This window comes from Aethalodelphis obliquidens, unplaced genomic scaffold, assembly GCF_003676395.1.
Source record: "Aethalodelphis obliquidens isolate GAN/ISIS:26980383/991018 unplaced genomic scaffold, ASM367639v1 scaffold118, whole genome shotgun sequence".
NCBI classification, from domain to species: Eukaryota; Metazoa; Chordata; class Mammalia; order Artiodactyla; family Delphinidae; genus Aethalodelphis; species Aethalodelphis obliquidens.
The window spans coordinates 747,887-772,852 of record NW_020838062.1 but is presented as its reverse complement, the minus strand read 5'-3'; the positions used below and the strand labels follow the sequence as shown (position 1 = coordinate 772,852).

Sequence of the window (24,966 nt, the reverse complement as noted above, 5' to 3'; positions counted from 1 at the left end):
CTGCAGCCCCTGGCAACCACCATTCTACTCTGTTTCTATGAGTTTGGCTTTTTTAGACTCCACATGCAGGTGAGATCATACAGTATTTGTCTTTCTCTGTCTGACTTATTTCACTTAGCATAATACCCTCTTAGATATATCCATGTTGTTGAAAAGGCAGAATCTCCTTCTTTTCAATGGCAAATAAGATTCTATGGTTTGTATAGACCACATTTTCTTTATCCATTCATCTGTCAATGGTAGTTTCCATGTCTTGGCTATTGCGAATAATGCTGCAGTGAGCATGGTGTGGGGGGTGCAGATATCTCTTTGAGATAGTGATTTCATTTCCTTTGGCTATATGCCCAGAAGTGGGATTTGCTGGATCATAATTCTCTTTTTCATTTTTTGAAGACCCGCTGTTTTCCATAGCGGCTGAACCAATTTACCTCCCACCAGTGATGCATAAGGATTCCTTTTTCTCCACATCCTCACCAACACTTAGCTCTTGTTTTGTTCACTCTAGCCATTCTGACAGGTGTGAGGTGATAACTCATTGTGGTTTCAATATGCATTTCCCTGGTGATTAGTGTTGTTGAGCATCTTTTCATATACCTGTTGGCCATTTGTATATCTTCTTTGGAAAACATCTTTTCATATGGCTGGGCCTGGATCCCAGGTCTGCAGGAGAAGACTAGTCACCAGGGACCCTTGGGATGTGGCCCATTTTTAATGGGGTTCTTTGTTTTCTTACTGTTAAGTTTTAAATGTTCTTTGTATATTTTGGATAACAGTCCTTTATTAGATGTGCCTTTGGTAAATATTTTCTCCCAGTCTGTGGCTTGTCTTTTCATTTTTTGGCAGTGTCTTTTGCAGAGCAGAATTTTTTAATTTAAATGAAATCCACTTATCAATTTTTCCTTTCATGGATCGTGCCTTTGGTTGTATCTAACAAGTCATCACCAAACCCAAGTCATCTATATTTTCTGCTGTGTTAATCTTCTAGGAGTTTTATCAGTTTGTGTTTTATATTTAGGTCTGTGATCCATTTTGACACTGATGCAAGAAGACTACACAAAGAGATGGAAAGATACACCGTGTTCTGGGTATCAGTATTCTGTTTAACAGTATTATTAAAATGATGATACTTCCCAAGGCAGTCTACCAGTTCAGTGCAATCCCTATCAAAATACCAATGGCATTTTTCACAGAACTAGAACAAATAATTTTAAAATTTGTATGGAAACACAAAAGACCCCAAGTAGCCAAAACAATCTTGAGAAAGAAGAACAGAGCTGGAGGAATCATGCTTCCTGACCTCAGACTATACTACAAAGCTACAGTAATCAAAACAGTATGGTGCTGGCAGAAAAGCAGACACATAGATCAATGGAAGAGAATAGAGAATCCAGAAATAAACCCATACACTTATGGTCAATTAATCTATGGCAAAGGAAACATGAATATATGATGAAGAAAAGACAGTCTCTTCAATAAATGGTGCTGGGAAAACTGGACATCTGCATGTAAAAGAATAAAATTAGAACATTCTCTAATGCTATATAGAAAAATAAACTCAAAATGGATTTAAGACCTAAATGGAAGACCATATACTGTAAAACTCCTAGAGGAAAACATAGGCAGAACACTCCTTCTCATAAATCGCAGGAATATTTTTTTGGATCCGTCTACTAAAGTAAAGGAAATAAAAGCAAAAATAAATGGAACCTAATTCAACTTAGTTCCCTTTGCTGTGCAAAAGCTTTTATCAACAAAACAAAAAGACAATGTACTATGATCCATTTTGAGTTAATGTTTGTGAAGGGTGTAAGGTCTGTGTCTAGATTTTTTCCCCATGTGGTTGTCCAGTTGTTCTAGCACCATTTGTTGAAAAGACTATCTTTTCTCCATTGTATTGCCTTTGCTCCTTTGTCAAAGATCAGTTGACTGTATTTATGTTGGTCTATTTCTGGGCTCTGTATTCTGTTCCATTGATCTGTCTGTTGCTAATACCACACTATCTTGATTACTGTAACTTTATAGTAAGTCTTGAGGTTGTGTAGTTGTCAGTCCTCCAACTTTGTTCTTTTCATTCAGTATTGTATTGGCTATTCTTTTTTTCCTCTCCATATAAACTTGATCAGTTTGTCAATCACAAGATCATTTGCTGACATTTTGATTGTGATTGCACTGAATCTATAAATCAAATTAGGAAGAACTGAAATCTTGACAGTATTGAGTCTTCCTATCCATGGAATATCTCTCTATTTATTTAGTTCTCTTCTGATTTCTTTCATCAGAGTTCTGCAGTTTTCTTTATATAGATCTTGTGCAAATTTTGTTAGATTTATATCAGGCGTTTATTGGGGGGGCGCTAATGTAAATGGTGTTGTGTTTTTATTTCAAATTCCATTTGTTCATTGCTGGTACATAGGAAATTGATTGACTTTTGTATTAACCTTATATCCTGCACCCTTGCTGTAGTTACTTATTAGTTCCAGGAGTTTTTTGTTTTGGGTTGTTTTTTGGGGGGTTAGATTATTTTGTATGATCATGTCCTCTGCAAACAAAGACAGTTTTATTTCTTCCTTCCCAATCTTTATACCTTTTTTTCCCTTTTCTTACTGAAGTAGCTGGGACTGCCAGTATGATGTTGAAAAGCAGTGGTGAGAAGGGACATCATTGCCTTGATCCCGATCTTCTAAAGCTTTGGTTTCTCACCCTTAAATATCACGTTAGCTGTAGGTTTTTTGTAGATACTCATTGTCAAGTTGAGGAAATTGCCTTCTAGTCCTAGTTTACTGAGAGTATCCCATTCTTTTAAACAGCTACGGGACATTTTATTGTATTGAAGAACCATATTTACCATATTTAATTCAACTATTCTTCTTTGAACACTTGGTCTGTTTCCATTTCTTTTTGCTGTTGTAAGCAGTACTGCTATGAACATCCTGTACGTAACTCTTTGGGCACATGTATAAGTATTTTTCTGTAACACGTACCTGGAAGTACAATTGTTGGAATAAGAAATATGCGTATTTAAATTATTTTAATTCTTTAAATGTTTAAACAGTTACAGACCTGCAGGAAACTTGCAGGTACAGTACACGGAACTTTTTTCCCCCCAATAGTTTAAGAATATGTTACCATGCCCTATCATCCCTTCTCCCACAGCATACTTCAGAGTCCATTTCCTACAGACATCCTTTTGTATATCATCAATGTAACCATCTGAATCAGAAAATTAACATTGATCCGTTAATACTACCTAATCCTAAGACTTCATTCAAGTTTCACCAGTTGTTCCAGTAATATCTAATACAAGGAATTCCCATTTACTATTCACCTAGATTTCCCAGTTTTACCACATTTGCTCTGGTGTGTATATGTATCTCCAAATACCTTTCTTCTGAATAATTTCAGAATCAGTCCCAAACACGATGCCCATTACCTCTTGATACTTCAGTGTGCATTTCTTAAAAACAAGGACACCCTCCTCCACAACCAGAGTACGTCCATCAAGATCAGGAAATTGACAGTGATCCAGTATTACCATCTAGTCCACAGACCTCATTCGGATTTCACAAATTGTCCCAATGATGATCTTTATAGGTTCAGGATCCAATCCTGGAACACCTGTTGGATTTAGCGGTCATGATTTCCCTGATCTCAGGCACTGTGGTCTCTCAGTGCTTATTCAATGCTGAAAGCTGTTGCTTTGTGTTTTGTCTATTTTATGGTTGTTTATGATGGGAAAGCTAATCTAATACCAATCATTTCATCATAGCAAGAAGCAAAAGTCTACTTTAGAAGCTAGGTTATTAAGTGCAAGACTTTTATTTTATTGGTGGATTATATGCTTTATTCCCATAAAATATTGCTCTTTTCCTGTTTAGAGGTTTGGGTCTTAAATTTTATCTTTGTCTTATATTAATATTGTTTCCTTCCTGTTAGCATTTGCCTGATATATTTCTCTATTTTATATACACATATATATGTTTATATATGTTTGTTTATATATATATGTTTTGTTTTAGGTGTATATTTTGTCAACAGCATATAGTAATTTTTTATCCCATTTATCTTTTAAAAAAAATTTATTTGGCCACGTTGGGTCTTCTTTGCCCTGCGCGGGCTTTCTCTAGTTGTGGCAAGCAGGGGCTACTCGTCATTTTGGTGTGCAGGCTACTCTTCATTGCGGTGCACGGGCTTCTCATTGCGGGGTTTCTCTTGTTGCAGAACATGGACTCTAGGTGCGCGGGCTTCAGTAGTTGTGACGCACGGGCTCAGTAGTTGTGGCTCGTGGGCTCTAGAGCGCAGGCTCAGTAGTTGTGGCGCACAGGCTTAGTTGCTCCGCGGCATGGGGGATCTTCCTGGACCAGGGCTTGAACCGTGTCTCCTGCATTGGCAGGCAGATTCTTAACTGCTGCGCCACCAGGGAAGTCCCCATTTATCTTTTGATAGGAGATTTATTCTATTTACACTCACTTTTTACTGATATGATTGTACATATTCTTATGTTAAAGTCCATGTTTTCTATTTAACATGTTTTTGTTTCTTTTTTCCGTTTGGTGACTTTTGTTGGATTGAATTTTAGTTGTTGGTGTTGACCTTTCTTTTTTTTTTCTTGAATAAGTTAGAGGTTATATATCCTATAACTCTTCTTTTAGTGATTACCTTTTTTTTTGCTATATAAAATGTATTTTTAAAAATAAACTTTTTAAGAACAGTTTTAGATTTACAATGCAAAACTAGTGCAAAGAGTTCTAATGTGCTCTACACCCAGTTTCCCTCATTATTAACATTTTATATTAGCATGATACGTTTGTCACAATTAATGAACCAACATTGATACACTATTATTAACTAAAGTCCATACTCTATTCATACTTCCTTAGTTTTTACTTAAAGTCATTTTTTTTGTTCTAGGATCCAATCAAGGGTACCACATGACTTTCCATCATTACATCTCCGTAGGCTCTTCAGGCTATGCCAGTTTCTCAAACTTTGTTTTTGACAGCCTTGACAGTTTTGAGGAGTATTAGTCAGGTATTTTGTCGGATGCCCCTCAACTGGAATTTCTCTGATGTTTTCCTTGTGATTATACTGGGGTTATAGAGTTACACTTCCTTGAGAGGAAGACCACACAGGTATAGTGCCCTTCTCATCACATCATATCAAGGGAATATAGTATCAATATGACTCATCACTGTTAAAGTTAACCTTGATCGCCTGGCTGATGTAGTGTTTGTCAGGTTTCTCCACTGGTTTCTCCCCACCTTCTCATACTGTAATCTTGGAAGGAAGTCAACACTTATGGAGAGGAGAGATATCTACATAAATTAATTTGAATTCTTCTATTCTCTCCTTTTTATGTTTTTGTTCAATTATTTATATCAGCCTGGACTCATGGAAATTTATACTTAGGGTCATAATCCAATACCACTTTATTTTGCTGCTTAAAATTGTTCCACCTTTAGCCATTGAGAACTCTTTCAGTCAGTCCTGTGGTCCTTTGACATATACCAACCAATATCAATATATTTTAAAGTACTTCCTAGCACTGTAAGATGCTCCAAACTCATCTAGATATTTCCTGCCCCAATTCTAGAATCAGCCATTTCTCCAAGGAGCTCTGGTTCCATTTATTGGAGAATGGTATTTAGAAACCAAGATCTGGGTGCTCGGTGTGTTCATTGCTACTGGGGTGTTGTTGCTTCTAGGTCTTTGCACCTGACAGAGCAAGGGAATATATATCTGCATACTAACCCATGTATATACACATGTTTATGAATATTTCTGTATGTAACCGTCTGTATATATATTAAGCTAAATGTGGTTCATACTGAGGTCTCCAACTCTGATCCACTATCACATGGGTCATTCTAGCCTTCTCGTCTTATCTGTAACCTCCCTCTCCAACAGTGAGAAACCTGGCTTCTATAATCCACTGTCCACTTACTTATTTGTTCAACTTCAGTATACACGCATAGTGGTTTGCTTGAGAGTTAATGTATATACCCCGGTGGGAAACTACATGCCCATCTAGAGGGAATGAAAGCTGTCAAGTTCAATAGCAGTCAGGCTTGGGCAGATGGGTCCACTTCTGAGGACAAATTCTCTTGTGAAAAACTCTTCCCCAGTGCCTTTTTAGTTATGTGTAATTAGTCAGAGATACTAGTCTAGGTGTAGTTGCTGGGATCGGGGGGAAGGTGCCCTGGGTTGCCAAAATGCAGAGCAGCCTTTATGTGAGAGCCGGGATGGGGTGAAAGAACTTGCCCATTATCGATGGAGTTTTGGGGCTCTGATACTCCCTGTTGCAAAAGTCATACTATAAAGTTTTTTAAAATAAGATTGTACTTCATGTTTCATACAGTTGAGCCTTCAGCCTTCAAGTAGACTGAAGACTGTTTGTTTTGTTGTTGTTGTTTTGGTAGCAATAGGTTGCTTGTCGAAGGATAACATTCAATATATCTTTGGGTGGTTTCAACTGATTTCCTTTTGTGGCAGTATCTTCAGGACACTGTCTAAAGGGAAGTGACCGTTACGAGAGTATTTCAGTATTATTTTGTGTTTTGCAAAGATAGTTACATTCAAAAATCTTTTTTTTTTTTTTTTAATTTTTAGGATCTGGGGACGTTGGTTTCAGTCTGGAGGATGCATTGGAAGAAACTTCCTCAGTGAAGCGTGAGTAGTAAATCAAACTATTAAAAGCAAATAATGATGCTTAATACGCACTACCCATTCAGAATACACATTCAGGGAAAACAGTAGATGGCCTGCATTTCACCTGATCCGATGGAACATGTTTATCATAAATTGCATTATTTAAAGAAAATCTGAATATTTAAAATCCTTTGTTTCCTTTGTGGAGAATACCAAAAATGTGCAATAACTGATACAGGATTTTCTCTGGCTCAAGTCATAGCCTTTACTGGTGTGACACCTCAGCAGTGGCCTCGAAGGACTATCTTTTTCTAGCTCAGAAAAAGATACTTGGAAATGAATAAAGGATTTGTTTCTCCTTTTAGATCTTTTTATAACAGGTATTCTTAGAACCGTATCTACAGGTAATCTCTCAAATGCTAAGCTTTGTCATCAGTTTCTCTTTACATTTTTTTGAGAAAAAAATTGAAACCATTCTTTTAAAAAAAATGCGTGAATGCTTAGAAAGTAAAGTTGATATTTCCATTGATCCCTCCCCATCCTACAACACCCACTCCCATCCCAAGAGGGAGCTGCCTAAGTCAGTTTAAGATATGCTGGTCCTGGGGCTTCCCTGGTGGCGCAGTGGTTGAGAGTCCGCCTGCCGATGCAGGGGACGCGGGTTCGTGCCCTGGTCTGGGAAGATCCCACATGCTGCGGAGCGGCTGGGCCCGTGAGCCACGGCCGCTGAGCCTGCGCGTCCGGAGCCTGTGCCCCGCAATGGAAGAGGCCACAGCAGTGAGAGGCCCGTGTATCGCAAAAAAAAAAAAAAAAAAGAAAAGGAAAGATATGCTGGTCCCAACTAGTTTTCTCTGCTGTTGTGAACACCTGCACTCATAGATTATTCGGTGATTTTGTTTTACATAACATGTGTAGGGCTTTTTTTCATTTCAGTTATATGTATTTCACAACTTTTAAAAAAACGGAATATGTATTGAAGACCTGAGTGAATATAGCTATCTGTGTTAGTTTCCTTTCTTACAGGCAGCTGTAACAAAGTACCACAGACTGGGTGGCCTAAAACCACAGAAATGTATTCACTCACGGTTCTTGAGGCCAGAAGTCCAAAATCAAGGTGTCGGTAGGACCATACGCCTGCTTGAAGGCTCTAGGGGAAGAACGCTTCCTTGCCTAGCCTAGCTTCTGGCGGCTCCAGGTGGTCCTCGGCTTGCGGCTGCATGGCTCCAGTCTCTGCCTCCGTCTTCACTTGGCCTTCTCCTTGTGTGTGTGACTTCTCCTCTTCAGTCTCTTATAAGGACACTTTTTGTTGGTTTTAGAGCCCATCTGGATAATCTTGAATGAACTCATCTCAAGATCTTTACTTAATTACATCTGCAAAGACCCTTTTTCCAGATAAGGTCACATTCATAAGTTCTGGAGCTTAGGACTTGGCTATATATTTTGGGGGCCACTATTCAACACACTATATTATCTATATATCTATATTTTTATACCTGTATCTCATTCACAAACGTATGCTTCATGGAGCTGGCATTCCAGTGGCGTGGCTTTGGCCGTGGCCAGTGATGCCACTTCTTACTGGCAGGCACGTGGTTTGTTTCTGTTTTGCACAATTACAAATGGGACTTCAGTGAACATTCTTGTCTATTTCCTTTGTGTCCAAGTATAATGAAACTATCAGGCCAAAGGGTATATGTATTTTATATTTTAATAGATTTTGACAAATTGTTTCGAAAATGCATGTGCCATTGTGTACTCCCACTGATGCTGTTACAAGAGTATGTTTTTCCCCCAGACCCGTACCATCGCCAGATTTCACCAATCAAAAACATTTTACCAGTATGATGGATAAAAAAACCATATATTTTTTTGCCATTTGCATTTTCCTCTTGGTGAATTGTCTGTTCATATCCTTTCCCCATTTTCTGCCAGGTTGCTTGTCTTTTTTTTTTTTAATGAGTTTGAGAGGTCTCTTTGTATATTCAGGACTGACAAAGGCACGGGCTCTGGAGTTAGACTGCCTGTGTCTGAACCCTGCCTCTGCCACTTATTAACTGTTACCTTGGGTGAGTTATCTGACTTCTTTGCACCTCAGTTTCCTCATCTGTTGCATGAGGTTAATAATAATAAATTAATAATAATTGTAAGGGTTAGATAAGATGGCCCCTATGAAGTGTTCAGCAGAGGACTCGGTACAAGGTGAGTGCGCAGTGTCAGCCATTACTATTGTTCTTTGACTGATTTCATTGGAAGGACTTACTGCAGCTGGGTCTGTGGTGTAAGAGTCAGGCACACGTGAGGAATGCTCACCTGCTTAAACTGATCAACAAATTCAACATAATTCCCGTCAAACTTCCAGATAGAATTTTTGCAGACAAGCAGATCCTAAAATACATATGGAAATTCATGGAACCCAGAATAGTCAAAACAATCTTGAAAGAGAAGAAAAAGTTGGAGGACTCACACTTCTAAATTTCAGAACTTACTACAAATGTGCGGTGATCAAGATAGTGTGGTACTTATCCTAAAGATAGACATAGAGCTCAATGGAATAAAATTGAGAGTCTAGAAATGAACCATTACATCTATGGCCAGTTGACTTGTGACCAAGATGCCAAGACTATTCAATGGGGGAAGAATGGTGTCTTCAGTAAATGGTGCTGAGACAATTGGATATCCACATGCAAAAAATGAATTTGGATCCCTGCCTTATACATTACACAAAAATTAACTCAAAATGGATCATATACCTAAAAATGAACCTCTAAGAGCTTTATAGTTTTGTGTGTGGTGTGAGGTGAGAGCCTTGAGCATTTTCAGGTCTTTCCTGAACATGTCCACAGTCCTATACATGCAGGTGGCCTTTTAGATTCCCAGGAAAATAAATATACTTAATTTATTAGCAGTGATGGTTTTAATGAAATTGTTTAACATTTCCAAAACCAAACGTGACCAAACAACAAAGCAAACACAGTAAGTATAAACAGACCCCTAACTAGTAAATTTGTTAATTTCCTGATGGAGGACTTTTTAATATTTATATCCCTTTGTCAACTGTGCGCTGGCTCTTCTGGTCTTCATCAGCACCCATGAGCCAGTGTGTCTGGGACCTGTAGGACCACCAGCACATGGTGTCTTCGGTTGAATGACATCCTTCAAGACCACATCGCTCTGCCATCCTTTTTTTCTATCTTGGCTGCTTTCACTTAGCGTAACACTTTCAAGGTTCACCATGTTGCTTTCAGAATGTGCCCCTCCCTCTCACCCGCCTTCACTCCCCACTTCCCTCCATCTCTCCCCTCATCTCTCCCTTTTTCTCTCTGTGTGCAATCATCTCACAGGGGGAACCCACTTCTGCTTTTGCCGAATCAAGCTTCTTATGAGTGCCCTGATTTTCTCCGAATGCCATGGCACTGTCGTTAAGCCACACCCAGGGGTGCGGCACACCTTACAAAGAGGTGCTCTGGGCAGGAGTGCAGTGTTGCAGGCAGCATTTGCTGAGCATCAGAGAATCCTTTCTAAGTTTGTCATTTGGAGCAAGGCTTCACAGGAACAGATGTCTTTATTTTAGGAGCTCTTTGCTTTGATGACGGTGACCTACTATTCTAATTCCTTGATAAGTAGCTAGACTTTGCTCATCTCAATTATGGATGACAATAAATCCCATTTAAAGGCTCACAACAAGAAAATCGGTAGTTAATGGTATCTTGAAAGTACACAAATCCAAGGTCATGCTCTGTATCACTGCAGGCTCAGGCTGTGGCAGAGCATCGGGTTCCCTAGACACGTAAGGAGCGCATTCTCTTGAACCGGCACCTGCAGATCTTCTGAGAAACCAGGCTCCTCAGAAACTGTGAGTAGTAGGGCAGAGGTCCACAAAGCTATCGTGATCAAGACAGTGTGGCGCAGCATAAGGATAGAACAGAAATCAGAGTTCCCCAAGTAAACCCTTCACATCTACGTTCAGTTGATTTCTTTTTAAAGCTGGAAAAAGAAATATTTTTACACAAGCACTGCATGAAGCATACGGATTTTAAGCTAATATTCTATAAGTGGCAATTGCTTTTCTGAAAGTTGCACAAATAATGGTTTCAGTAATGTCATTTCCCTTTCCTAACTGTACATATCGCCATAATATAAGGTATACATAAGGAGCCCCATTTAGACAGGTAAGCTGTACTTCTTCATATTATAGGTGCAAAGTCAAATGGAAATTATAGATATAAAACCATCTCTAAACTGATGATCTAGATTTGAAAACTACATAATGACAACAGATTATCACTTGTGGTTCCCTTACCGTAAAAATCCATCCACTGGTGTGGCCTCCACATTGAAGTATGCATTCGTGTACTCAAAGCCTTCACAAAGAGTGAAGGAAGTATGATCATTTTAAGAGAAAGACTTTCCGTATTCTCAACTTCCCTATATACTTTTACTAAAACTGAATTGTGGTAGAATGCACATGCAGTTGTGATGATACCCTCCTTTCCCACCCTTCCCTCTTCGTAAGTAATCTATTGAAGTAAAATTCACGTAACATAAAATTAGCCATTTTAAAGCGAACAATTCAGTAGCATTTTAAGACATTCACCGTGGTGCAACCACCACCTCTATCCAGTCCTAAAACACTTCCATTACTCCAGAGTAAGAACCCTTACCCATTAAGCAGTTTCTACTCATTTCTCCCTCCCCCTAGCCCCAGACCATCATCAATCTGCTTTCTGTATCAGTTGACTGATCTCTCCAAGATATTTCATATAAATAGTATCATATAATGTGGAACCTTTTGTCTTTGGCTTCTCTCACATAGCATAATGTTTTGGAGGTTCATCCACCTTATAGCATGTATCAGTGTTTCACTCCTTTTTATGTCTGAGTAATATCCCATTGTATGGATAGACCACAGTTTTATCTATTCATCAGTTGATGGACGTTTGACTGTTTCCATCTTTTGGCTATTATGAAGAATGCTGCTATGAACATGCATGTACATGTTCTTGTTTGCATGTACATGTTCTTGTTTGAATACCTGCTTTTAATTCTTTAGGGTGTATACCCTGGGAGTGGAATCCCAAGGTCATATGGTCATTCTGTGTTTAACTTTTGGAGGAACTGCCAAACTTTTTTCCATAGTCGCTGTACCATTTTACACTCCTACCAGCAGTGTATGAGGATTCCAATTTTTCCACATCCTCACCAGCTTATTTTCCTTTTTCCCCCCAGACTTTTGTACCCTTTGACTGACACCTCCTCCATTTCCCTCTCCCCCAAGCCCCTGGTGACCACCATTCTACTCTCTATGAATTTGACTATTTTAGATTCCTCATAGAAGTAGAGTCACGTAGTATTCTTTTGTGTCTGGCTTCATTTAGCATGATGTCCTCCAAGTCCATCCATGTTGTCCCAAAGGGCAGGATTTTCTTATTTTTTAAGGATGAATAATATTCCATTGCATGTATATTCCACGTTTTCATTATCCAGTCATCCATCCATGGACACTTGAGTTGTTTCCATATTGTGGCTATTGAGATTAATGCTACAGTGAACTTGGACATGTTGTTACCTCTTTGAGATCCTTATTTCATTTCTTTTGGATATATACCCAAAAGTAGGATTGCTGGATCAAATGATAGTTTTTTTTTAAATGTTTACTTATTTTTTATTTATTTATTTTTGGCTGCGTTGGGTCTTCATTGCTGCGTGGGCTTTCTCTAGTTGCAGAGAGCAGGGGCTACTCTTTGTTGTGGTGCACAGGCTTCTCATTGCTGTGGCTTCTCTTGCAGAGCACGGGCTCTAGGCATGTGTGCTTCAGTAGTTGTGGCTCACGGGCTCCAGTAGTTGTGGCTCGTGGGCTCCAGTAGTTGTGGCTCATGGACTCTAGAGCGTAGGCTCAGTAGTTGTGGCGCACAGGCCTAGTTGCTCTGCAGCATGTGGGATCTTCCCGGACTAGGGCTCGAACCCGTGTCCCCTGCATTGGCAGGCGGATTCTTAACCACTGCACCACCAGGGAAGTCCCCAAATGATAGTTCTGTTTTTCATTTTTTTGAGGAACCTCCATACTGTTTTCCATCGTGGGTGTACCATTTTACATTCCCACTGACAGTGTAGAAGGGGCTCCTTTTTCTCCACAACCTAATCAACACATTATCTTTCGTGGGTTTTTTTTTGTTTTTTTTTTGTGGTACACGGGCCTCTCACTGTTGTGGCCTCTCCCATTGCGGAGCACAGGCTCCGGACGCGCAGGCTCAGCAGCCATGGCTCACGGGCCCAGCCGCTCCGCGGCATGTGGGATCTTCCCGGACCGGGGCACGAACCCGTGTCTCCTGCATCGGCAGGCGGACTCTCAACCACTGCGCCACCAGGGAAGCCCTATCTTTTGTTTTTTTGATAGTAGTCATCCCAACAGGTATGAGATGATGTCTCATTGTGGTTTTGATTTGCATATCCCTGATGATTAGTGATGTTGAGCATCTTTTCATGTACCTGATGGCCATTTGTATGTTTTCTTTGGAGAAATGTCTAAGTCCTTTGCCCATTTTTTAAAATTGAAGTATAGTAGTTGATGTACAATATTATGTAAGTTACAGGTGTACAGTTTAGTGCTTCACAATTTTTAAAGGTTATACTCCATTTATAGTTATTATAGAATATTGGCTGTACTCCCTGTGTTGTACAGTATATCCTTGTAGCACATTTTATATATAGTAATTTGCACCTCTTAGTCCCCTACCCCTATCTTGCCCCTCCCCCCTTCCTTCTCCCCACTGGTAAATACTAGTTTATTTTCTATATCTGTGAGTTTGTTTCTTTTTTAAGTGTTCACTAGTTTGTTGTATTTTTTAGATTCCACATATAAGTGCTATGGTACAGTATTTGTCATTCAGTTATCATAAAACCCTCCAAGTCTTTCCATGTTGTTGCAGATGGCAAAACTTCATTCTTTTTTATGGCTGAGTAGTATTCCATTTTGTGTGTGTGTGTGTGTGTGTGTGTGTGTGTGTGTATACACATCACTTCTTTTTCCATTCATCTGTTGATGGACACTTATATTGCTTCCATATTTTGGCAATTGTAAATAATGCTGCTGTGAACATTGTGGTGGATGTGTCTTTTTGAATTAGTGTTTCTGGGGTTTTTTTGGATATATACCCAGGAGTGCAATTGTTGGGCCATATGGAAGTTCTATTTTTAGTTTTTTAAGAAACCTCCATACTGTTTTCCACAGTGGCTGGACCAATTCACATCCCTACCAACAGTGTAGGAGGGTTCCCTTTTCTCCACATTGTTGCCAACATTTTTTGTGTGTGGTCTTTTTGATGATAGCCATTCTGACAGGTGTGAGGTAATACCTCATTGTGGTTTTGATTGGCATTTCCCTGATGATAAGTGATGTTGAGCCTCTTTTCATGTGTCTGTTGGCCATCTGCATTTCCTCTTTGGAAAAATGTCTGTTCACTTCTTCCCATTTTTTAATCGGGTTGTTTGGGTTTTTTTGATGTTGAGTTGTATGAGCTGTTTGTATGTGTTGGATGTTAATGCCTTATCGATCAATCATTTGCAAATATTTTCTCCCATTCAGTAGGTTGTCTTTTTGTTTTGTCAATGGTTTCCTTTGCTGTGACAGAAATTTTAATATGTTGTGTTCTTATTTTCATTCATCTCAAGTGTATTTTATGATTTCCCTTGTGATTTCTTCCCTGAACCATTGGTTATTAGGAGTGTGCTGTGTAATTGCCATATAGCTGGAAATTTTTCAAATGCCCTTTTGTTAATGATTTCTATTTTCATTCCATGGTGGTTGGAGAACACAATTTGTATGATTTCAGAATTTTAAAATATATTGAGATATGTTTTGTAGCCTAGCATGTGGTCTGTCTTGGAGAATGTTCCATGTGTAATTGAGTAGAATGTGTTTGCTGGTTTGAGGGCATGCGTTCTATAGATGTCTGGTAGATCTAGTTGGTTTATAGTGTCGTTCAAATCTTGTATTTCCCTTTTGTTCTACTTATGATTGAAAGGATTGTATTGTTGAATTGTCTGTCCTTCCCTTCAGTTTTGTTACATTTTGCTTCATGTATTTTGGGGGTTCTATGGTTAGGTGCACATGTTTAAAATTGTATATCTTACTGTGGGTTTATCCTTTTATCAGTATAAAATGTCACTCTTCGACTCCTATGGCAATTTTTGTCTTAAAGACTGTTTTATCTGATAATGGTGTAGCTCCCCCAGCTCTCTTATGGTTGTTATTTGTATACTATACCTTTATCCATCCTTTTCCTTTCAACCAATTTCTATTTTTGCTGTTTTTTTCTGGGTAGTTGATTAATTATTGAATGGTTGCCGTGCACACAGCCAAACCTGTTTCATCTCTGCCTCTCCCATTACTTAAATTTCATTTCCGTCTTCCACCTCTAATTGTAGGAACAGTTACAGCATAGTCTTTTTTGGGAGGCTTCATTATTTTTATTTTTTTAACAACGTAGTCTTGAAGTTCAAGAAAAACTACTGGAAAACTCCTGTGTGGCATGCTACGTAATTGATGTGCAAGAAGTCCACAATTTTAAAGGAATATGGTTGAGCTGAAAGACCTAGTATTAACAGCAGTAACCACACTTATATACAATATTTTGTTGGTGTTGTAACCACTTTCAGCTGATGAGACACTCCCATACTCTACTGGGAACATAGCGTCACTTCATCCCTGGGCAGTATCACCTGTGATTACGGTGCCGGGTTGAGAGTGGTGACAGCCAAGGCTTGGAGCTCTCGGGTTGTGCTCCAGCTCTGGGACCCCCTGAAGCACGTGGTCATCTCCTGTAGATCTGGGCTCAAGTCCCAGCTCCACTAATCACCAGATCAAATGCGGGATCATGTCCACCTCACCACCCATCCTGTGAAGAAAAGCAAGCAGAACTCGTCTCCTGTAAACCCTCTTACATCTCTTTGTCATCCTCAGGGTGGCTCTTCAGAGGCATTAGAGGGACCTCAGGACCAGGACAGGAGTGCTGTGCTCATGCTGTGACTTCCCTGAGCCGTGCAGGGGCTGCTGTGTGTGTTACTAATTGTGCTCCCCTTGCTGTCCCCCTTCCCCCTTTAGAGAGATGGGACCGTGTCACCACCACAACCAGGAGACCGGGAGCGACCAGAGCTCCAGCAAAGCCTGCAGGTAACACGGCTGTTCTGAGGAGGGCACTAAGGAGGGACCCCGTGGAGCTCCTTCTGGGATAGTATCCAGTTGAACTACCCATAGTTTTAAGTCCTGTGCGTGTAATGCCAACCGAGACCTTCATCTGAACACTGGGTTTAACTTAATAGAGTATGACCAGTCACTATGACTTCTGTGTGTTTTATGAAAAGTCCTGCTTGGGAGAATTTCAAGAGAAAAATGCATTTGGACTTCCTCCCCTTTTCAACCATTTTACACTCTAAAATCAGGGAAGATATAATTGTTTAGGTTTTATGAAGCCCATCAAACATTTTCTTTAGGCAGATGGAGCATTTTGAAATGGCATTTGCTTTACAGTGTCATCTTTCACTGAAGGATTTTGGAACTTGTTGCTTCTTTGTGACTCTTTCCTGGAGCTGTTTTAACTTTTCTCCAGATGGGCCATTTTACTATTCAGATATCTTCACTGATATAAAGAGAAACGTAGCCTTGGGGTGGGGAGCGCAGTCGTTGCTCCCATCTGGCAACTTGTTACTAGTACTTAAGGAGCATGCTACCGTGTTCCTTGAAGTGGATAGCTACCTTTCTTCTGAAGAGACAGTCATGACCCAGAAGAGTGAGTGCTGCTTCACAGTTTGCCCTCACGTCTTCACATCTGCAGCCTCAAAGAGGCGCATTGTGACCACGTAGCCTCCCTCTTGAGTGTCCAGTTTCTGACTCTATGCAGCTGGTTTTGAATCTTGGGTTAATACCTATAATCAGTGAGTTTACTGTTAAAATGGTCTGACTGCTGGCCTAAGCAAAGCACGTGTGGGAATATAAAGTAGTGGAAAATTGGTAAATATATTGCAAAGGCAGAAAGCAGTAACTTGCTCCATCCTGTTGGTATTTCCATTATCAGTGTCTGTAGAAGGAGTCAGACCCCAATTTAAGTTTCTTTGTCTTAACTCATTGATTGCGCTGATCAGCAGAGCCCACGAATGTTGACTTGTTTTTTTGGAATCTTGTACCCAGTTGCTAATCAGTTGGCTGTTTTTTTTTATGTTTTGGGGCTTCACTGAAGGTAGTGAATTTGACTTGGCTGATGCCTTGGATGATCAAGATCATGGCCACAGGAAGCCGAGTGCAGGAGGAGGAGGTAAGTCACAGCTGGTTGAAGGCACAGGCCAGTGCTGTAGCTCCCGGGTCAGGGTGTAGCTCATTAACTACAGCAGCGCACAGAGCCACTCCTGGCCTGGCAGAGCTGGGGGCGCTTCAAGGCCCAGGAGAACCCTACAACAGTGGTTCTCAAGCGTTTTGGTCTCAGGACTCCTCAAATTATGGAGGATCTCTATTGAGGTGTGGGTCACGTCTATCAATATTTATCATCTTTGAACTTAAAACTGAAAAAATTTTTTTTAATATTTTTATTAATTTTAAATGAAAAATAATACGGCCATAACTGTTAAGATAAATAGCATATTTTTATGGTAAATGACCATGCTTTTCCTAGTGGAAGAGCTGGGCTCTCACATCTGCTTCTAGATTCAATTGTTGTGATATATTGTTATGGTTGAAGTATATGAAGGAAATCTGGCTTCCTATAAATATACAGCTGGAAAATGGAGGAATATTTCAATTGACTATTCATGTAATTATGGACATTCTTCTTTGATACGACACAAAAATTCAGCCATTGGTTGTTTCTTACAGGTTAAGTGCAGTGTGGAGTATGAAACCGCATGAATGAATCTTCCGTCCTTGACCCCAGTGACCCCCCCCTCTTATCCTTTGAAGGGATCTTTTACTGGTCGTGGTTTGGGAGCATCATCCTGCACTGGTCCCTGGGAAAATGTCAGCGCCCTGCCTTATGCAGACCTTCCCGGTGCTGACGCATTCCATTCTACACCAGAACATCACCTGTGTTACTACCGCCACCCATCTCATTGGAAAAAGTCTTTAAGTATCGGGAAGCTGTCAAGCTCACAGTAGTAGTTTTTCAAAATTCTTAGCGTTGCTTGAAATCTTAAATTTTACCATTGGCAAAAATACTGTTAGTTGTTTCCCTTGAAGTGAAGGGCTCACTTCATTCATTTGCAAGAAAATGTCTGTCAGATATTCAAGTCAGTATAACCGTAGTCGTACTACTGAATCCTTCAAGGAAGAATCTTGTATGAGAGAAGTGGCTAGCAGTGCTTAGAACTGATGCAGTCACGCAAATGCTTTTCCTGTGTCAACCTCTGTATTTTGAGGTGCCACAGAAAAGCTTTAAGCATACTTGCTGTTTTATCAGAATATTAAAAGGGCACATTTTCATGAAAGTAATAATTTTTCTGCTCATGTTGGTTTTCCAGTGCTGCCTAACGTATTACCACAAACTTGCTGGTTTAAAACAATTTTCAATTATTGGGTTGGCCAAAAAGTTCGTTCAGGCTTTTGGGTTTTCTTTTTTTGGGGGGGGCCAATCCTATATTTTCTTTTTTCTTTTTTTAGCATCTTTACTGGAGTATAATTGCTTTACAATGGTGTGTTAGTTTCTGCTTTATAACAAAGTGAATCAGTTATACATATACATATGTTCCCATATCTCCTCCCTCTTGCGTCTCCCTCCCACCCTCCCTATCCCACCCCTCTAGGTGGTCACAAAGCACCGAGCTGATCTCCCTGTGCTATGCGGCTGCTTCCCACTAGCTATCTATTTTACGTTTGGTAGTGTATATATGTCCATGCCACTCTCTCACTTCGTCCCAGCTTACCCTTCCCCCTCCCCGTGTCCTCAAGTCCATTCTCTGCGTCTTAAATAAAGTCTGCGTCTTTATTCCTGTCCTGCCCCTAGGCTCTTCAGAACCTTTTTTTTTTTTAGATTCCATATATATGTGTTAGCATACTGTATTTGTTTTTCCCTTTCTGACTTGCACTCTGTATGACAGGCTCTAGGTCCATCCACCTCACTACAAATAACTCAATTTCGTTTCTTTTTATGGCTGAGTAATATTCCATTGTATATATGTGCCACATCTTCTTTATCCATTCATTGTCGATGGACACTTAGGTTGGTTCTGTGTCCTGGCTATTGTAAATAGTGCTGGAATGAACATTGGGATACACGTCTCTTTTTGAATTATGGTTTTCTCAGGGTATATGCCCAGTAGTGGGATTGCTGGGTCATATGGTAGTTCTATTTTCTGTTTTTTAAGGAACCTCCATACTGTTCTCCATAGTGGCTGTATCAGTTTACACTCCCACCAACAGTGGAAGAGTCCAACCCTATATTTTCTAAGTTTCTCTGTGCTGCTGAAGTCCAGATGTTTAACTGTCAAACCTTTTTTGACAAAATAACCTTGATTCTCAACTTTCCCTTTGCCTACTTTTATTTTTTGTACTTTATTTGTTTTTATTTATTTATTTTTGGCTGTGTTGGGTCTTCGTTGCTGCACGTGGGCTTTCTCTAGTTGTGGTGAGCGGGGGCTACTCTTCATGGCAGTGCATGGGCTTCTCACTGCAGTGGCTTCTCTTGTTGCAGAGCATGGGCTCTAGGCACACGGGCTTCAGTAGTTGTGGCTCACGGGCTCTAGAGCGCAGGCTCAGTAGTTGTGGCACATGGGCTTAGTTGCTCTGAAGCATGTGGGATCTTCCTAGACCAGGGCTCAAACCCGTGTCCCCTGCATTGGCAGGCGGATTCTTAACCACTGCGCCACCAGGGATGTCCCCTTTGCCTACTTTTAACAAATTTATTTTTAGATAATTATAGATTTACACGTAGTTGTAGGAAATACTACAGAAAGAGCCGTTATTCCCTTCACCTAGTTTTCCCCAGTGGTAACATGTTGCAAATTGTACTATAATATCACAAACATTTTTTGTTTGTTTTTTTAAAAAACTCATGTATTTTTTAAAATTTGGTTTTTATTGAGGCAACATTGGCTTATAACATTATATAAGTTTCACGTGTACAACCTTATATTTCTACTTCAGTATACACTACAGGGTGCTCACCACCAAAAATTTAGTTTCCTCCATGACCATAGAGCTGATCCCCTTTACCCATTTCACACCCCGCCCCCACTCTGGTAATGACTATTCTGTTCTCTGTATCTGTGTGTTTTTGTTTGTCACAACCATTTTATTCAGATTTCCCAGTTTTTACTTGTACCCACTTCTGTGTGCGTGTGTGCTTAGGTTTTGCAGTTTTATCACATGTGCAGGTTTGTGTATTTGCCATGATAGGCAGGCACAGAACAGTTCCATCATTATAACTATTGTCGTTGGGTGAACTGTTCTCTATATGTCACTTAGATCTTGATGGTTGGTTGTGTTTACTGGTTCTTCTACATCCTTGATGAGTTTTTGTCTAGTAGTCCTGTCAATTGCTGTGAGTAGGGCGTTGAATTCCCCAACTGTAGTTGTGGATTTGTATCTCCTCTTAGCTCTCTGTTTCCGCCTCATGTATTTTAAGTCTGCTTTTTTGGTGCGTCCAAATTTAGGACCATGATGTCTTCCTGATAGGTTTCTCCTCTTATCATTATGGCCCTTTTTTCTTCTCTAGCACTTTCCTTGCTCTGAAGTTTCCCTTATCCACTATTAATATAGCCACTCCTGCTTATTCCTTTTTTTTTTTTTTTTTTATTATTTATCAGCTCTACTTTATGTTTTTAACATCTTTATTGGAGTACCACTGCTTTACAATTGTGTTAGTTTCTGCTTTATAACAAAGTGACTCAGTTATACATATACACATGTTCCCATATCTCTTCCCTCTTGCGTCTCCCTCCCTCCCACCCTCCCTATCCCACCCCTCTAGGTGGTCACAAAGCACCGAGCTGATCTCCCTGTGCTATGTGGCTGCTTCCCACTAGCTATCTATTTTACATTTGGTAGTGTATATATGTCCATGCCGCTCTCTCACTTTGTCATAGCCTACCCTTCCCCCTCTCCACATCCTCAAGTCCATTCTCTAGTAGGTCTGTGTCTCCATTCCCGTCTTACCCCTAGGTTCTTCATGACCTTTTTTTCCCCTTAGATTCCATATATATGTGTTAGCATACGGTATTTGTTTTTCTCTTTCTGACTTACTTCACTCTGTATGACAGAATCTAGGTCCATCCACCTCACTACAAATAACTCAATTTCGTTTCTTTTTATGGCTGAGTAATATTCCATTGTATACATGTGCACATCTTCTTTATCCATTCATCCGATGATGGACACTTAGGTTGCTTCCATGTCCTGGCTATTGTAAATAGAGCTGCAGTGAACATTGTGGTACATGACTCTTTTTGAATTATGGTTTTCTCAGGGTATATGCCCAGTAGTGGGATTGCTGGGTCGTATGGTAGTTCTATTTGTAGTTTTTTAAGGAACCTCCATACTGTTCTCCATAGTGGCTGTATCAATTTACATTCCCACCAGCAGTGCAAGAGGGTTCCCTTTTCTCCACACCCTCTCCAGCATTTATTGGTTCTAGATTTTTTGATGATGGCCATTCTGACCGGTGTGAGATGATATCTCATTGTAGTTTTGATTTGCATTTCTCTAATGATTAATGATGTTGAGCATTCTTTCATGTGTTTGTTGGCAATCTGTATATGTTCTTTGGAGAAATATCTATTTAGGTCTTCTACCCATTTTTGCATTGGGCTGTTTGTTTTCTTTGTTACTGAGCTGCATGAGCTGCTTGTATATTTTGGAGATTAATCCTTTGTCAGTTGCTTCATTTGCAAATATCTTCTCCCATTCTGAGGGTTGTCTTTTGGTCTTATTTATGGTTTCCTTTGCTGTGCAAAAGCTTTTAAGTTTCATTAGGTCCCATTTGTTTAGTTTTGTTTTTATTTCCATTTGTCTAGGAGGTGGGTCAAAAAGGATCTTGCTGTGATTTATGTCATAGAGTGTTCTGCCTATGTTTTCCTCTAAGAGTTTGATGGTTTCTGGCCTTACATATAGGTCTTTAATCCATTTTGAGCTTATTTTTGTGTATGGTGTTAGGGAGTGTTCTAATCTCATTCTTTTACATGTACCTGTCCAGTTTTCCCAGCACCACTTATTGAAGAGGCTGTCTTTTCTCCACTGTATATTCTTACCTCCTTTATCAAAGATAAGGTGACCATATGTGTGTGGGTTTATCTCTGGGCTTTCTATCCTGTTCCATTGATCTGTATTTCTGTTTTTGTGCCAGTACCACACTGTCTTGATTACTGTAGCTTTGTAGTATAGTCTGAAGTCAGGGAGCCTGATTCCTCCAGCTCCATTTTTCGTTCTCAAGATTGCTTTGGCTCTTCGGGGTCTTTTGTGTTTCCATGTAAACTGTGAAATTTTTTGTTCTAGTTCTGTGAAAAATGCCAGTGGTAGTTTGATAGGAATTGCATTGAATCTGTAGATTGCTTTGGGTAGTAGAGTCATTTTCACAATGTTGATTCTTCCAATCCAAGAACATGGTATATCTCTCCATCTATTTGTATCATCTTTAATTTCTTTCATCAGCGTCTTATAAGTTTCTGCATACAGGTCTTTTGTCTCCTTAGGTAGGTTTATTCCTAGATATTTTATTGTTTTTTTTGCAATGGTAAATGGGAGTGTTTTCTTAATTTCACTTTCAGATTTTTCATCATTAGTGTATAGGAATGCCAGAGATTTCTGTGCATTAATTTTGTATCCTGCTACTTTACCAAATTCATTGATTAGCTGTAGTAGTTTTCTGGTAGCCTCTTTAGGATTCTCTATGTATAGGATCATGTCATCTGCAAACAGTGACAGCTTTACTTCTTCTTTTCCGATTTGGATTCCTTTTACTTCCTTTTCTTCTCTGATTGCTGTGGCTAAAACTTCCAAAACTATGTTGAATAAGAGTGGTGAGAGTGGGCAGCCTTGTCTTGTTCCTGATCTTAGTGGAAATACTCTCAGTTTTTCACCATTGAGGACGATGTTGGCTGTGGGTTTGTCATATATGGCCTTTATTATGTTGAGGAAAGTTCCCTCTGTGCCTGCTTTCTGCAGGGTTTTTATCCTAAATGGGTGTTGTTTTTTTTTATTATTACTGTTCACATGCACATTTAGACACCAGGACTGGAGAAGCTGTGGTTTCTTAAGGCTAAGTGGCATATCAGTAAACTTTCCTTATTTGTTTTCATTGAACCTTATTGGACTTTCTTACCCTTTGAATGAATCTTTTGCCCATTCATGATTTTGTAACGTCCTACATACATTTTCTGGAAAACACTAGTGTCCTGAGTTGTGTTGAGCTTTTAAATGATGACACCTTTCCTTATGCAATATTCAAATGTCATATTTGTTAATATCACCAGTGATCTGATAGGAAGAGTCTTTATTGGGAAGCTGACAGGCTTATGGTGCTAGTTAGACGTTTTCCAAAGTTGTGTATATTTTTTTGAAAGCTAAATTTTCTTATTGTCAGCTGATACTGTCGGTTGATTTCCTTGAATTGACAGGCTCATTTAATTCATTTTCAAAAAAATTTTTGACAAATATTCAAATATGAATAGACACAGTTTGCTGTAATTTACTCTTTGAAATAAATTTGTTCTTCCATGAGAAAAGCAGCTAATTCAGCTGAAAACTGAAACAATCACACAAGTGACCTTCCTCAAGTCACCTGTGATGCTTTGGTGTGCAACAAAAATGCTTTAACAATCCTTCCCATTTCATAACACAGAATGTTAAAATGTTGATATACTCAAGGTTGAGCGCTAATGAAATATTTTTGCTACTCCCTCTTATTAATTTTATATTGCCTCATAATCAGGTAGCATAAATTATTGAGTTAAAACAATTTCCATTCATTCTCTTATTTCCCTGGGTCAGGAGTTTGGGTTCTGTTTAGCTGGGTCCTCTGCTCTATAACTCCTACGAGGCTGCCATGCAGGTGTCAGCTGGGGCTAGAGTCTCATCTGAGGTTTGAGGTTGTGTTTCCTGTTGCTGCTCTAACGAATTACCGGCAACTTGGTGGCTTAAAAAACACACATTTATTATCTCATAATTATTGAGGTCAGAAATCCAAAATGGATCACAGTGGGCTAAAATGCATGTGTCAGCAGGGCTGTTTCTTTTTCTGGAGGTTCTACAGAATTAGTAGAGAGTCTGTAGAGTCTGTTGTCTCCTTGTCTTTTCCAGCTTCTTCAGGATGCCTGTATTCTTCGGCTCATGGCCCTCTCTCTCCATCTTCAGAGCCAGCAGTGTAGGGTAGCATCTTCAGATCTTTCTCTCTCTCACCCCTATTTTTGTCATCACATCTTTACTTGGACTGTGACCCTCCTGCTTCTCTATTTCTCTTTTAAGGACTGTTGTGATTACACCAGACCCACCCAGATAATCCAGGATAGTCTCCCCATCTCAGTGTCCTTCATTTAGAAACATCTGCAAGACCTTTTGCCATATAAGGTAACATATTCACAGGTTCTGGGAATTAGGACATTGACATCTTGGGGGCGACATTTTAATGCTAACACATCTGTCGTCTGGCTCACAAACCTTCATGTCCCTTCCACCTGCAAAATACATTGTCCATTCCAACTTCTTTAAAAGTTTCATCCCGGGCTTCCCTGGTGGCGCAGTGGTTGGGAGTCCGCCTGCCGATGCAGGGGACACGGGTTCGTGCCGCGGTCCGGGAAGATCCCACACGCCGCGGAGCGGCTGGGCCCGTGAGCCATGGCCGCTGAGCCTGCGTGTCCGGAGCCTGTGCTCCGCAACGGGAGAGGCCACAACAGTGAGAGGCCCGCGTACCGATAAAAAAGAAAAAATAAAAGTTTCATCCCATCACATCGTCAACTCAAATTGCAAAATCTCATCGTAATTTCATAAGCAGAAACGTCCCAAATCTCATCATCTAAATTATATAAGTCAGGCATGGGTGAAGCTTTGGCTATAACACTTCTCCATCTACAAACCTATGAAAGTCAAGAAACAAGTTATCTGCTCCCCAAAATACAACGGACAGGCATAAAATAACGGTTATAGGCATTCCATTTACAAAAGTGAGAAAACATCAGGCAAAAAGATTTCAAGCTTCAAGTGAAAAAAAAAAAAAAGACTTCACCAGTCTCAAGAAATTCCCAAATCCAAGTCCTTTAGGTTCCAGGCCTTGGGATGATGCACTGTGTTTCACAGCTCTACGTTCTGAGTTTGCAGCTCTGCCCTCAGAATCAGCCTCCCTTGTTCAGGAA

The 24,966-nt window shown here is 39.9% G+C and overlaps 1 protein-coding gene across 2 annotated transcripts in view; it reads left to right on the top strand.

The window, feature by feature from the left end:
- CD99L2 (CD99 molecule like 2) overlaps positions 1–24,966 on the top strand; it is a 112,593-nt gene that overhangs the window by 50,734 nt on the left and 36,893 nt on the right. For both annotated transcript variants that reach the window (XM_027097953.1, XM_027097952.1), the window contains exons 2-4: positions 6,607–6,666; positions 15,746–15,814; positions 16,878–16,952. In XM_027097953.1, the coding sequence (XP_026953754.1) occupies positions 6,607–6,666; positions 15,746–15,814; positions 16,878–16,952 (204 nt within the window). The remainder of the gene's footprint in view (positions 1–6,606; positions 6,667–15,745; positions 15,815–16,877; positions 16,953–24,966) is intronic.